Source organism: Macaca thibetana, chromosome 8 (genome assembly GCF_024542745.1).
Source record: "Macaca thibetana thibetana isolate TM-01 chromosome 8, ASM2454274v1, whole genome shotgun sequence".
Classification (NCBI taxonomy): Eukaryota; Metazoa; Chordata; class Mammalia; order Primates; family Cercopithecidae; genus Macaca; species Macaca thibetana.
Window position 1 is genome coordinate 121,637,227 of NC_065585.1, and position 14,575 is coordinate 121,651,801.

Below are 14,575 nucleotides of genomic sequence, written 5' to 3' on the forward strand. Positions count from 1 at the left end.
ACAGTTTTCAAGGCCTAATCAACAAGCTTGTAGCTTTTACAGGGTCCCTATAACTATCTTTCCTCTCCTTTTTGGCTTTGGCATTTGATAGTTTTGGCAGCATTATATGTCAATTTAGGCTTGTAGATCTAGCCAAAAATCGTGGGGTAGGGTTGGCCTGGACAGGTTTGGCTGGTGGCAAATATGATATAGGGAGTTTCTCTGGCTTTCTAGATTTAATTCATGTTACCCCACAAGCATGGATATTTTGGAAAGTGGTCTGATGTACTTAGCTGAAATTTCAAAAGGTACTAAAACATTATTTCCAGTGGGGGGTTGTGGGGAGGGGAAAAAGTCCCTTAATAAAGCCAATGTTTTAGAGAATGAAAAACTTATTTCTTAGGTTGTCACTTGTCATTAGAAAATGGGCACTTATGACCAAAGTCATTACTTCTTCAAATTTAAAAACTTAAAATTGCAATCCTGTGCCAAATCCCTTCTTCCTTTATCTGATTTACACGTTAGTGGGAATAGATAACCCTTGGGCTGGGCCAACAAACACGAATACAATTTAATAATCTGTAGTAAAGAAAGTTTTCAATGTAAGGCATAGTTTGTGCCAGGAAACACTATCTAAAGACACTTTACTTGAACATAGTGCCTAGGGAATAAACCTAGAAATTCTCAAATACACTTTTGTTTTGACTGAATAAAATCTCATGATTTCTGGCGAAACCAAAATCTAAAGAAAATCAACTTTTACATTTACTAGGTTGAATCATATGAAATCGCTGACCATTTTTGACCAAAAGGTGATTTGGTGCCCCCTCTGAATTGTCAGCAAAGGAAGGAACAGCTTTACTGTTTAAAAAGTCTGATGAAGTTGTGGAAAATTTTAACCATGGCAGAGGAGGGAAAAGCTTCACTGTTTAATAAATCTGATGAAGCTGTGGAAGATTTTAATCATGGCTCCTTATGACTGGACTACACTCAGGGCTGAACTGAGGAGACCACCATCCTTGGTGAGTTTCTTGCCCAGGGAAGGGAGAGGTCTGGGGTTTTGCTGATTAATCAGCATCTCAAAACAGTTGGGGAAAGGGGACTCCTCTTCAAGTATCCATGAGAAAGTTATTTTGTGTCACCTAACTATAGAATCAGAATTCCAGGTCCCTAGGTCATGTGTCAGAAGTATATGCATATTAATGAAAACTCACCATTTAATATGTGTTAGGCTTAGAGATGGAATTTAGCTAAGATGAATCAACTCCATTTGCCTTGTAGCCATCAGAATATTTTTTTTGCCTTTGAAATAACTTAGGACCGAGGCAGCTATAGCAGTTCCCAGAAAGCTGAAACTGCAAAGGCAGTAGTACATCTACACAAGGCAGACAAGAATGGCACCCTAGCGCCTGAGAGTCATGGGATGGAAACCTGCATTAAGGTACACACACGTCTGTGTCTTAATACTTTTCTGTGTTTCTGGCAATCAAATTTCCTCATACTCAGGTACTCTGAATACATAGTGCAGGGGTTAGAAGTAGTCTCTGTTAACAAGCGTTCCTCGTTTGATAAATCTGGCCTGTGAGGTCTGCAAAGTATTCCGGGGGATAATATTTGCCCCTGAACTTGTCATAGGCTAATGAATGAAACCCAGTCCACATCAGAGAAGCTGATATCAGAATATTAACACAGTGGGCTTTCTTCAATTACTACTTGTCTGCTAGTAGCCATGTTATTATTTGAAAGCTAACAGAAAAGTAGAATGGCTTCTGCTTCATAGCTGTGGACAATAGCATGTGACTGGTTTTGTTGACAGAGATATATCAATCATATACTTTTGAAAGAAACTGAGTCAGACTTTGTACAATGAGAAACAAGTGAATTTGATCAGGTGGAGGGGCCCCTGTCATTCACGGGCTTTTAAAGAAGGTTTCACACATATTCACGTGTTTTGAGTGAGACATGTCCTTGGACGCACACTGGACGTGATTGCTGAAGCCAGGTCAGTAGAAACCATTGAAGTTTATTGGCGGTCACAATGCTTACACTGTATGCAGCAAACACCCTTACAAGTCTATCCGCAACCTGATCACGCAAGAAAGGATTCATCACACAGTCGCCAGAGGAGAAGGGAAAAAAATTAACAGGCTTGTTTCTGGGGGTAGAGGAGAGAAATAAAAATAAAACCTAATTGATGAGTGTCCCGTGGGCAAGAGCTGAACTAGAGATGTGTACAACTAGCAGCAACAGTTGTGGAAAAAGTACAAGGCAAATAGCTTTCTCCATTAATTTTCCTCTGTAGGTTATTTCTTTTTTTAATATTCAAAACATTTATTATGGTTTTCATTTTATAAAAATGTATATTTTTTAAGGGGTGGGAGAATGTTAAATACTTCATGCTAGGTAGACCTTGTTATTAAGAACCCCTCCACTGTAGTAACTTCCTCCAGTTCATACATTCATGAGTGCAGGGTACATATATAAATATCCACACGCATACATCCACACACACTGCCTCGAGGGCTGGGGAAGACTAAAATTTATTGGCCACACACAGCAGGGCCTCTGGTGGACTCACCCACATTGCTCCACAGGAGAGCAGTGGGCTCACTTCCTTCTCTCTGGTCTCTACCTTCACAGAGACCAAGAACCCTACAACACGTCGTTAAATCCAACTTTTAGAAGCAAGAGGCATCTGTCTGAGGATGAGGGTAAGCAAAGTAGGAAAGAGGATGGAGATAAGAACACCAAACACTTTTAGCTGGAGTTATTTATCACTGCAAGGGGCTAGGGACCCAGGGCAGAATCTATATGGTCCAAGGGGAGGGACGGTGTTCTGGCATGGCTTAGAGTTCCTAATAACAAGGGTTAATACAGTAACAGGAAGTGATATTTCTGGGTGAGGACAGGGCAATACGAAAAAATATACATTTGGAATTTTAGCTTTTTTTTTTTTTTTTTTTTTGCCTCTCTACTGTGTCACTAAATATATCTCTGCACTCTCACACATCCTTGTCCAGTAAAGCTTCAGGCCACCAGAATACACATTTTCTTCACTCGCATACACAACCCCTCACATCAGCATTGGTGCACTAGACTCTGTAAAAATTTTTCAGTCACACTTTTTGTTTTTAAACTTGAGTCAATATAAACCTTGTTCAAAATGTTATGAAAAAATGTACATGTTTATACAAGGCAGGTTGTGGCAGGACACTAGGGGTTCTCCCCCCTTGGGTGGCCCCAGGAAGAGAGGCTGGAGTCTCAGTTTGTGTCTCTTATCTCCTCCCACCACCCTTCCCACCCAGTCCCCCAGGAACCAGCAGCGCCCTGCCCCCTAGTGAGTGCACTCACACCCCTATTCCCTGGGGATGTAGCTAGTTGACCTTTGCCATTTTCCCCACACCCCTGGAGAAAAGAGCCAGGATCAGCCAGGCCCTCTCCCTTGCAATTGTTCGCCCCTCTGGGCCAAACCAAAGGGACGCTGCTCTGTACAGGTAGAGTCCAAGGAGGTGTCAGCTCATCATGTCATTGCTATTCACGCCATAAGTGGAATTCTTCATCGAGTCGTTGACTTCTCGACGGAATGCTGACAGGTTCTGGGTGAACCTGCAGAGAGGATGCATGTGGGTTGGGGGAGGAGAGTGGCGGGGGTGGGGGGAGGTATTTGCCTAACAGGTTTTTTTTTTTTTTTTTTTTTTTAAACCATGGGAAGTAGAATGTATGAATTGATGGGTTCTGTTTCAAAGATCAGTTAATTTCAGTCTTAAGACTCTAAGAGAAAGTTGGCCTAGAGATCTGGTCAAATCTGGGGCCCTGAGGGCTACCATGGGCTCATGGCAGCACAAAAGAAATCTCACTGACAGAGGTAGGAAGTTGCCCTCACACGTGAGGGCAGTAAGCCAATGAAGCCATCTCATTTCTTAATGCAGCAAGACCAGGTAGTGTAGTGCTGTGCTGTCCAATAGGGCAGCTGATAACCGCATACGGCTACCGAGCCCCTAAATTATGGCCAGTGTGACTGAGAAAATGAATCCAAATTAAATACAATTTAACATTCAGCTCCCCAACTGCATCTTAATTTTAAATTAAAATGCCTTATTTTAAATTAATTAAAATTAAATAAAATTTAAAAATTAATTGCAAAGCCCAGATACACAATGCAGTTATTGGAAAATCCCTAGGTATGTCTGAAACAATCTGGGTATTATGGGAACCTACTTTGTCAACTGTAAATTTATGAAATCTAAATACGGATCAAGTATTTCTGATGAAAATATATGAACTGACATATGCTGTTAAATGTAAAGTACACAGGATTGTGGAAATGTAGTACAAAAAGAATGTGAAAACCCACAATTTAAAAATACTGATTACACATTGATACAGTATTTTAGATACAATGGGTTAAATAAAATATATTATTAAAATGAATTTTGCCTGTTTAACATGGCTCACTTTTCTATTGGATAGCACTGCTTTAGATGGCCTCCAAACACAGATGTACAAACACTTTAAAGGAACTGCCTGTTTCGTTGATTTGAAAAATAGCAATTGAGGTTTCTAGGCAGGACGCTCTATACTCACCTGTCTCTGTTTTTCGTAAGAAGATTTCGCTCAATGCCTTCCATCAGGTTCTCAAAACACAGGTGCATGGCCTGCTGCTTCTCTGGTGGCTGGCTGTTCACGATACTGTTCCTTAGGTCAGAAAAATACTGTGGGGCAAGGAGTGGAACAGAAGGTAAGAGAAGCAGGGGAAGGCAGATTAGCCCTCTGTCATCTGCAGGGTTGAAGAATGTTTTTCTCTAAGGAGGAATGGAGTATCTACTAAAATTGGACACTTAAAAAAAAATTTCAGGCAAGCACTTGCGGGATAATATGTCTTCATCCTACTAAGAAAATAAAGAATTTTTAAATTGTAAAGTACTTTAAAAGGGTCATCTGATCCAGACCTTTCTTTTATCGGAATCTCAAGACTTGTTTATAGCAGAGCTAGAACTGGAACTTAGGTTTTAGGTCCTCTGATACCCAGGTACATTATTTCCTTGAAAGGTTTCTTTTACTGCCTAGGGGAAACCCTCCTTTATCCTGTGTCTGTGAGCTACCACACATGCTGACTTCTAACAGTTAAGTGATTATGTGATATTGAAAGCACAAATGTGAATTGAAAGGGACATGCTCAGTAAATGACCCATTTTCCCTGTTTCACCACCGTGGGGTGTTTCTATACACATTTCTCCCAGTGCTTGGTGATAGCAAGTGCGTGGTTTTCACTGCTTCTGGGGTTGGCACCAGGGAGCTGGCTCTCTCACCTTTTCATTAAGCAATATCAAGCCAAGTAGTGGTCGGGACATAGACCACTGGTTCCTACAGTCTTCAAAGATGATGATGTTCAGCACCGTGGACAGCATCTGAAAATAGAGAATTTGATGCAGTGACCTAATGTACTGCTACCCAAGATAAAACGACAGATTCCAAATACAGGAGTATATTAGGCTGAAGGCCTTTTCTGTATAGGGTAAATCAGACAAATAGTTTGTGAAGCTTCATCTGAGTCTTATATTTCAAGGTTACCTTTTCTTCTAAGATACTCATTTCCTTTCTTATTCTTAAAATTGGTTTGATTACTTCACTTACAAAAATGGATCTTTCCAGGTCACCCCGACTTGTGGGGAATGGGATGGGGTCACGTAACAAAATTACAGTAAGCAAAACCACCTTGCATGATCCCTTCCAGGTACTCAGAGATGACAGCTTTATGACATTTTGTGAACGTGATGGAGTTCTGAATTATTTCTCTGCTTCTTTAGAGAATAGTGTGGACAAAGGTAATAGTGGCTAAAATCTCAATAGTTACTGATCCCATTTCCTTATCTATTTTCATCTAGCATGTATTTCTGTAAGTTACTTCAAGACACATACAAATAAAATAAAAGCAAGCATATGGTTTGATCTCTCTGTGGCCAGTTATTTCCTTCTGTCTTACATTCTTGTTCCTGTTTTGTAAACAGGAACGCAGGCCTTTAGAAAGCTGGATGCTGCTAACTCTTGCTCTATTTATAGCAGCGGGTGAGCGAAGTAATTTTCACGGATAGAGGATAGTGCTCATGAGATAGGTCCAGGGCACAGGGGTCGTTGTGACACTCAATAATAATAATCCAGAACCTGAGTTTTTTCTACATCCAGTGACTACCTGGCAAACTCAAAATCCACTGCAACTTTAAGACACGGACTTCATCTCAGCAGCAGGAACCTGATGAGATGTTACGTTAATCATGTGTGGGCTCCCCTGTCTTGCAGAGGTCCTTCCTCTGTGGGACACCCCATCACTGCCTCCTATGCCTCCACTTTCTTACCTGCTGGATCATCTCTGGATGCTGCTGCATGATGTGCAGAAAGCGGTCGCTCTCCTGGTTCAGGGGTGTGGTCCTCTTCTTGGTGCTACGTGATAGCTGCTTGAAGAGGTATGTTACAATATGGTCCAGGCAGGAGCAGCAGCCTGTGCACACCATGGTGTCTGTAAGAAAGAAAGGTAGGGGTAGGGCAGAGCTACTGATGGTGGCCTGAGCAAATATGGACTATCTTTGGGTGAGATCCATTAGGGTACTGTGGCCAATTCAGCCAAGGCGGTTGCTCAAGATGACTCGTGTTAACCTCTCACCCTCATTGTATAGCAGGGCTCAATTTCTATGTTTGAAAGTGAGTATGTGGTAATAAAAAATACCGAAATTATTGGCTCAATGTGTTGTGGATGTAAATACGTCTTCTGCCTCACACAAAATAACAAACAGTTCGATTCAGCAAGTGCTTCTTTTGTGCCAGATTTTGTTCTAAGTACCTTATAGGTGTTATCTCTAATTTATCCTCTCAAGAATTCAGGAAGTAGGTTTTTTGTTTTACACATGAGGAAACTAGAATTAGGAGAGGTTATGCATCGGCCTAATGATCAACTGCTAGTAACTGCAGGAGCTGTGATTAGAATCCAAGAAGCCTGGCTTATGAGCCTATGCTCTGAGTTACCAGTGGGATGTAATTAAACCCAGATTGATGTAGCCTCTGAATGTTTATTGTTTGTTAGAATAGGGTGTGCTGCATCATCTGTTTATCTCCAAAGCATCTCTGGGGGGAGCTGCAGACTCATCTATACATCTTTACAAAGGCAACAGTACAGCACAACCTGTGGACAGAACTCTGATGAGGTGAGGCCAAAGGACTAAGGGGCTGAACCCTTAAAAGAGTAAACAAGTCTCTGATTCCTACGGGGCTGACGGTTTATGCAAAGGTCCCTCTACTTTCTTTTTCTTTTCTTTTTTTTCTTTTTGAGACTGAGTCTTGTTCTGTCGCCCAGGCTGGAGTGCAGTGGCACGATCTTGGCTCACTGCAACCTCTACCTCCCGGGTTCAAGCGATTCTTCTGCCTCAGCCTCCAGAGTAGCTGGGACTACAGGCACGTGCCACCACGCCCAGCTAATTTCTGTATTTTTAGTAGAGACAGGGTTTCACCATATTGGCCAGGTTGCTCTTGAACTCCTGACCTTGTGATCTGCCTGCCTCAGCCTCCCAAAGTGCTGGGATTACAGGCGTGAGCCACCATGCCCGGCCAGGTCCCTGTATTTTCAATAAGATATAAAAAAGTCTTCCAAAACAAGGGCTGATACCTTGATTGGACTGTACTAGGTATGGCTACGCACCTTGATAGAATGATGGAAGTCAATGTGTATCAAAGTGGCACAGAGGCATGGGTAATTCACCACAGTTGATAATCCAAAAGTCAGTCTATGTGTATTTGCAATATATCATCACTATTTGGCAGTTGACTTAATCTTCCTACTTATGTTTTGTTCAGCGTAATATAAAAATGTGTTTTATTCCCTGAACACATAAGATTGTTGGGCCAGGCACAGTACCTCATGCCTGTAATCTCAGTACTATGGGAGGCCGAGCCAGGCGGATCACGAGGTCAGGAGATCGAGACCATCCTGGCTAACATGGTGAAACCCCGTCTCTACTAAAAATACAAAAAAATTAGCCAGGTGTGGTGGTGGGTGCCTATAGTCCCAACTACTCAGGAGGCTGAGGCAGGAGAATGGCGTGAACCCGGGAGGCCTCTGCCTGGGCAGTGAGCCGAGATTTCTGCCTGGGCGACAGAGCGACTGTCTCAAAAAAAAAAAAAAAAAAAAAGATTGTTGGAAGGTAGCCTAGAAACAAAATGGTTGACAGGAGCCATATGGACTAGGATGAAAAAACTTATGGAGCTAGCTGCATGAAACCTTTCCCCAGCCTCCACGGCCCTCAGGACACAATTCAAACGGCCTAATACAGCTTATGGGCGGATCCCCCTCAAGATCTCCAGATTTGCTCCTGCTTATCTCTAAAGCTTCAATTCATTCCTGACTCCTCTGGACTAGTAGGCCAGCCGTCTGGATTTCCTGGTTCCTTCGTCTACAGGTGCAAGTGCTTGCTGTCTCTGCTGCTAGGAACCCTCCCTGGCTAACCAGGGTAACACCTGTCCAGCTTTTAGGTTTATGCTTTGATGCCAAGTCTTCCAGCCAGTCTTCCTTGATCCTGACCTCCTCATAACCAGGAGTCTAGGTATTCTTGAGGGCTTGTGTAGCACTCTGTACTCACCCCTATTGTAATGTTTAAGTGGTTAAGTATGGTAAACAGGCAGTTGTTTGCTCATGTGTCTGTTCTACCCACCAGATAAGCCCCTTAAGGACGGGACTATATGTTGTTAATTACTGTATCCTCAGTGCTTCCACAGTGCCTTGTACTTAGGAGGCGATCAGTGAGTGTCTGCTGGATGAGCATGTGCTGTGCATTATATACTTTATTGTTATGGCCAAACCCCCAAGGCAGTGATCTTTTTGGACACTGGGGCAAGATTCTCTCTTTCTGTTTAGTTAAGTGGTAAAAAACAAAGCTACCAACTCACCCCACCCAGGTGCTTACCAAGTGCAGTAAGTCCTTCAGAAATGGAAGAGAGAATATACATGATGACACGAGGTTCCAGGCTTGCAATAAAGTTCATATGGTCCTGGGTCAGGACTTCCAGTAGTGAATAATAAGACTGGCTGAGCTTGGGGTAATCCTGTGGGAGAGGAGGAAGAAGAAAATCAGCTTAGGCACTATGCACTCCAGCATGCAGGGGGACGATCTTAAATAGCTTAGCTCCTTTCAGCTGGGAAAACAGAAGACTTAGTTACAGCAAAAGGAGCTAGCTTATATAGTTTCTCAAGGGCAGTGTTTAATCATGGTCTCAGGTGAAAAAGGCTGAATGTGATGAGGAACAAGATTCTGGCAATGCAGCGTAAGGCTTACCAAGAGATCACTGTGGGGAATAGAGAGGAGCAGCTTGATGAAGGTCTGCAGAGCATTGTCCAGGGCATCATCTCCATAGAGACGAAAGACTCCAAAATTGACGTAACTCCCACTGAGAGCAGCCTTCAGCATGGAGAAGCAGATGGAGATGCCCTTGAGCTTCAGAGCATAGACCTGATCCTTTGGGACCTCTCCTAGTGTCAGGATGCGATTGCCTGAGTAGACATGTCATATATGTTATTCAACCACATTAGAAGTGCTCGTTTAGTTCAGCCTTCCTACTCCAAAGGCATACAAGTTCCAGCAGGTCCCTGGTGACAGGTGGCACTCTAATGCACACGTATTAGCATAAACAGGAATGCTGTCCTGGCTCCTGCCAGGGCTGGCTGGAGACCCACATGCTGGTTACAGTGTGGTGACTGAGCTGGAATTAACTTCTAGAGGCATGATTATCTGAAGCACTTACCATACATTGTTATCATCTTGCTGGTTTCTCGGAAGAGTAAGATGCCATTGGGGGAAGAGACATCAAACTGGAGTCGCTGGGATCTGAGCAGAGAGCACAGAAGGAGAAAAAGTCAGAGGTGTTTTCTTGGAAGACTGGGGTACTGAGGCTCTCATCTGAGTACTTTGGGTGATCCTGTATTTACATTAAGATAAGCAATTGCCTATCCTAATATGAGAATAACCAAGTTATAGACATTTAACCATGAAGTAGCTTCTACCCTGAAGACCAACATGCTAGATTCAGATTCTGCTGCTCAAATTAAAAACATTTATAAGAAAAAAAATGTAGCAGCAGATAAAATTACTATTTGAAAATTCTTATTTGATTAAAGTATATTTTCTTTTTTTTTGAGACGGAGTCTTGCTCTGTCACCCAGGCTAGAGTGCAGTGGTGCGATCTCAGCTCACTGCAAGCTTCGCCTCTTGGGTTCACAACATTCTTCTGCCTCAGCCTCCAAAGTAGCTGGGACTATAGGCACCAGCCACCATGCCCGGCTAATTTTTTGTATTTTTAGTAGAGACGGGGTTTCACCGTGTTAACCAGGATGGTCTCCATCTCCTGACCTTGTGATCCGCCCACCTCAGCCTCCCGAAGTGCTGGGATTACAGGCGTGAGCCACTGCGCCTGGCCTTGATTAAAGTATACTTTCTACCCATCGCCTCTTGATACTAATGCAGAGCCCTTCACCTTTACGGCTTCAGTGGCAACTGAGGGAGGGGCCAAAGCATTGTTACCATTTTATATGAAGAAAAGATGCATAGGGACTTGGAATGGTCCAAAAGAAGTCAGACAGAGAAGGCCAAAATTTGTAACCATCTTGGTTTTAAGTTCCTGACTCTTTTGTCTGCTCTATGTTTTGATGAGCTTTATTAGATTCAAGTTGGTAAGACCTGAAAAGCCCAGGAGTCCTTCCTACTTCCTCTTTCCTACACCCCCACACTGAATCCATCAACATCTAACTCTAAAATAACCCCAAATCCACCTTTCCCTTATATTCTCTCTGCTTCTAATCTGCCTTCAGTCCCATTCTTCACATGGTAGCCTTTCAAAAACTTAAATGAGATAATTTTAATCCCTTGTTGAAAACACTCGAGCGGCTTCCCACTGCGACGAGAATCAATGCCACTCCTCATCACTGCTGTGCAAAGGTGCTAGATCATCTGGCTCCGCTTGCTGGTCTGACCCACTCCCACAGACTCCCCCACCAACCAGGCTCCTGCCACAAGTCCCAACAAGCTTGTCCTATCTCAGGACTCCTGCAGCTGTTTTCTGTTTAGAAGACTCCTTATCTTTGCAGGGCTACTGGAATCTTTCTTGTCATTTAGATCCTAGTTAATATTACCTTCTCTGAGAGGTCTTCCCCGACCCTCCGGTCCTTCAATTCCCCTCTATTTTACTGCCTTGTTTTATTTTGTTTCATGGCCCTTAATCACTGGAAAGATCTTTCATATGTGTTTTTATTGTCTGTCTTCCCCACCATTTGTAAAATCAAAGAGGGTAGAGATTTTGTCTGGCATAGTGGCTAAGAAGTTCTGGCAAAGAGGCCGGCCACGGTGGCTCACGCCTGTAATCCCAGCACTTTGGGAGACTGAGGCGGGCGGATCACGAGGTCAGGAGATCGAGACCATCCTGGCTAACATGGTGAAACCCTGTCTCTACTAAAAATACAAAAAAATTAGCCAGGTGTGGTGGTGGGCACTTGTAGTCCCAGTTACTCAGGAGGCTGAGGCAGGAGAATGGTGTGAACCCGAGAGGTGGAGCTTGCAGTGAGCCGAGATCGCACCACTGCACTCCAGTCTGAGCGACAGAGCCACACTCCATCTCAAAAAAAAAAAAAAAAAAAAAAAAAAAAAAGTTTTGGCAAAGAGTAAGTGCTCTCAAGTATCTATTTTATAAATGAGTAACTCTTGAATATAAGTCTCCTGGGAAGTTATAGCCTCTTTAAGTATTACCCACTCCACAAGGCAGTTTTAAAACTTACTAATTCTGCTGGGCATGGTGGCTCACGCCTGTAATCCCAGCACTTTGGGAGGCCAAGGCGGGCGATCACCTCAGGTCGGGAGATCGAGACCAGCCTGACCAACATGGAGAAACCCCGTTTCTACTAAAAACACAAAATTAGCTGGGCGTGGTGGCGCATGCCTATAACCCCAGCTACTTGGGAGGCTGAGGCAGGAGAATTGCTTGAACCCGAGAGGCGTAAGTTGCAGTGAGCCAAGATAGTGCCATTGCACTTCAGCCTGGGCAACAAGAGTGAAACTCCGTCTCTAAATAAATAAATAAATAAATAAAAATAAAGACCTTATTAATTCTCTCAGGACTGCCATGAGAGACCAATGCCCATTCCTGAAATTCTAGGAAAGCTAAGATGCTAGACTTTTTCTTTTTCACTATCCTTAATTTGGTGTTTTGAAAATCTCACTTTTTTTTTGAGATGGAGTCTCGCTCTGTCGCCCAGGCTGGAGTGCAGTGGCGCGATCTCGGCTCACTGCAAGCTCCGTCTCCTGGGTTCCCGCCATTCTTCTGCCTCAGCCTCCCGAGTAGCTGGGACTACAGGCACCTGCCACCGCGCCCGGCTAATTTTTTGTATTTTTAGTAGAGACGGGGTTTCACCGTGGTCTCCATCTCCTGACCTTGTGATCCACCCGCCTTGGCCTCCCAAAGTGCTGGGATTACAGGCATGAGCCACCGCGCCCGGCCTTCTTTCTCACTTTTTAAAAGCAAATTTTTATTGATCCTGCCACAACCTCTCTAATAAATACCTTTCTTAAGGAAAGGTATTCCAATACCTATCCTTCTCAATGTCTGTAACCATGAAATGTGATGGACAAGACACCATTACCAGATGTTAACTTTTGTACCTGTGGGCAGGAAATCAGAATCTTGGTTGCCAAATTTACTTCTCCTAAGAATGGACATCTGGAGATTCTTTTTATTTTACTTATTTTGAGACAGGGTCTTGTTCTGTCACCCAGGCTGGAGTGTAATGGCATAATCTTGGCTCACTGCAACTTCTGCCTCCCAGGCTAAAGTGATCTTCCTATCTCAGCCTCCTGAGTAGCTGGGACTACAGTTGTGTGCTACCATGTCCAGCTAATTTTTTGTAGAGGTGAGTTTCACCACGTTGCCCAGGCTGATCTAGAACTACTGCATTCAAGCAATCTGCCCACCTTGGCCTCCCAAAGAGCTAGGATTACAGGCATGAGCCACCGTGCCCCACTGGAGACTTTTTAAAAGTGACTTACTGGCCGGGCGTGGTGGCTCATGCCTGTAATCCCAGCACTTTGGGAGGCCGAGGCAGGCATATCACGAGGTCAGGATATTGAGACCATCCTGACTAACATGGTGAAACTCCGTCTCTACTAAAAATACAAAAATCGGCCGGGCGTGGTGGTGGGCACCTATAGTCCCAGCTACTCGGGAGGCTGACGCAGGAGAATGGAGTGAACCCAGGGGGCGGAGCTTGCAGTGAGCCAAGATTGTGCCACTGCATTCCAGCCTGGGAGACAGAGCAAGACTCCACCTCAAAAAAAAAAAAAGAAAAAAAAAAGTGACTTATTTCCTGCAGTTGACTATGGTTTTGTGTAGTTAGGAATACTATTCTTTCAAACAAACAAAAACAGAAAAACTTTTCAAATTTTAAAATGCAGCAACGAATCTTATTATCTCCCACAATCTGCCCAAAGCACTAGATACAGCAAATTCTCTCAGATAACAGGGCAGATGTGCCCTTGCAAGCTCTACTTCCTGCTTACCTATTATGAACTAACTCAGCCATCAACTTGAGTACAGGTGTAGTACAGGCTGGATCATGGTACCAGAGCTCAATTGCCCGTTGGAGAATTGGCATATAGGATGGATATCTGTAAATGAGAAGCTAAGGAAAGATTTCTGATTCCAGAAAGGTACAGAATTTAAAAGTGTTTTTCAGCACTAGCCAAGCACAAACTTGTCAAATTACAGTTCTTTAAGTTCCTGTCTCTTGCTTGCTAATCTTAGGGTCTTTCTAACCAGAAGATACTAAAGTGATTTTGCGTTCTTTAACCTGTAAAAGGCATATAATAATACATTTTAGTTTACATAGTGCCCTTCTTCTGAAGAGTATGATGTATTTCATATTGTTACTTATCCTTTCATCACTTCTATGGTATTACAGGGGATCAGCTCATTTCCTTTACATAACTATTAAAGAGGCAACTGGATTTGAAATAATCTGCATAAGGGTATGAAGTCAGTAAAGTCAGACTTCCTAATTTGTAAAAGTTGTTTTTTATCCTTTTTTATTTTTATGTTTTCTGAGACGGAGTCTCGCTCTGTCACCCAGGCTGGAGTGCAGTGGTGTGATCTCGGCTCACTGCAAGCTCTGCCTCCCAGGTTCACGCCATTCTCCTGCCTCAGCCTCCCGAGTAGCTAGGACTACAGGCACACACCACCACGCCCAGCTAATTTTTTGTGTTTTTTAGTAGAGACGGGGTTTCACCATCTTAGCCAGGATGGTCTTGATCTCCTGACGTCGTGATCCGCCCACCTCAGCCTCCCTAAGTGCTGGGATTACAGGCGCGAGCCACCGCGCCCGGCCTTTTAATTTTTTTTAGTAGACTGAAACATCTCTCTAAATATAGCAAAACCAACAGGTCTACAGTGGTATATAGTTCCGCAGGCATTTATATTTGAGATCCAAAAGAAAAACTGGGAGACTACCTCATTCATGTTCTAACCTCAGACAACCTTATGTCTGTCATAAGGTGGCTTCCAGGACATATATAGGCCT

General features: G+C 43.4%; 1 protein-coding gene across 4 annotated transcripts in view; it reads right to left on the reverse strand.

Moving 5' to 3' along the window:
• Positions 1 to 1,982: 1,982 nt before the first annotated feature.
• The window catches only part of XPO7 (exportin 7), an 88,234-nt gene continuing 75,641 nt past the window's right edge, over positions 1,983 to 14,575 (reverse strand). For all 4 annotated transcript variants that reach the window (XM_050801471.1, XM_050801469.1, XM_050801468.1 and 1 more), the window contains exons 21-28: positions 13,560 to 13,667; positions 9,763 to 9,845; positions 9,297 to 9,511; positions 8,928 to 9,066; positions 6,333 to 6,493; positions 5,289 to 5,387; positions 4,564 to 4,691; positions 1,983 to 3,585 (exon numbers count right to left, since the gene is read on the reverse strand). In XM_050801471.1, the coding sequence (XP_050657428.1) occupies positions 3,492 to 3,585; positions 4,564 to 4,691; positions 5,289 to 5,387; positions 6,333 to 6,493; positions 8,928 to 9,066; positions 9,297 to 9,511; positions 9,763 to 9,845; positions 13,560 to 13,667 (1,027 nt within the window). In that variant the 3' untranslated portion in view covers positions 1,983 to 3,491. The remainder of the gene's footprint in view (positions 3,586 to 4,563; positions 4,692 to 5,288; positions 5,388 to 6,332; positions 6,494 to 8,927; positions 9,067 to 9,296; positions 9,512 to 9,762; positions 9,846 to 13,559; positions 13,668 to 14,575) is intronic.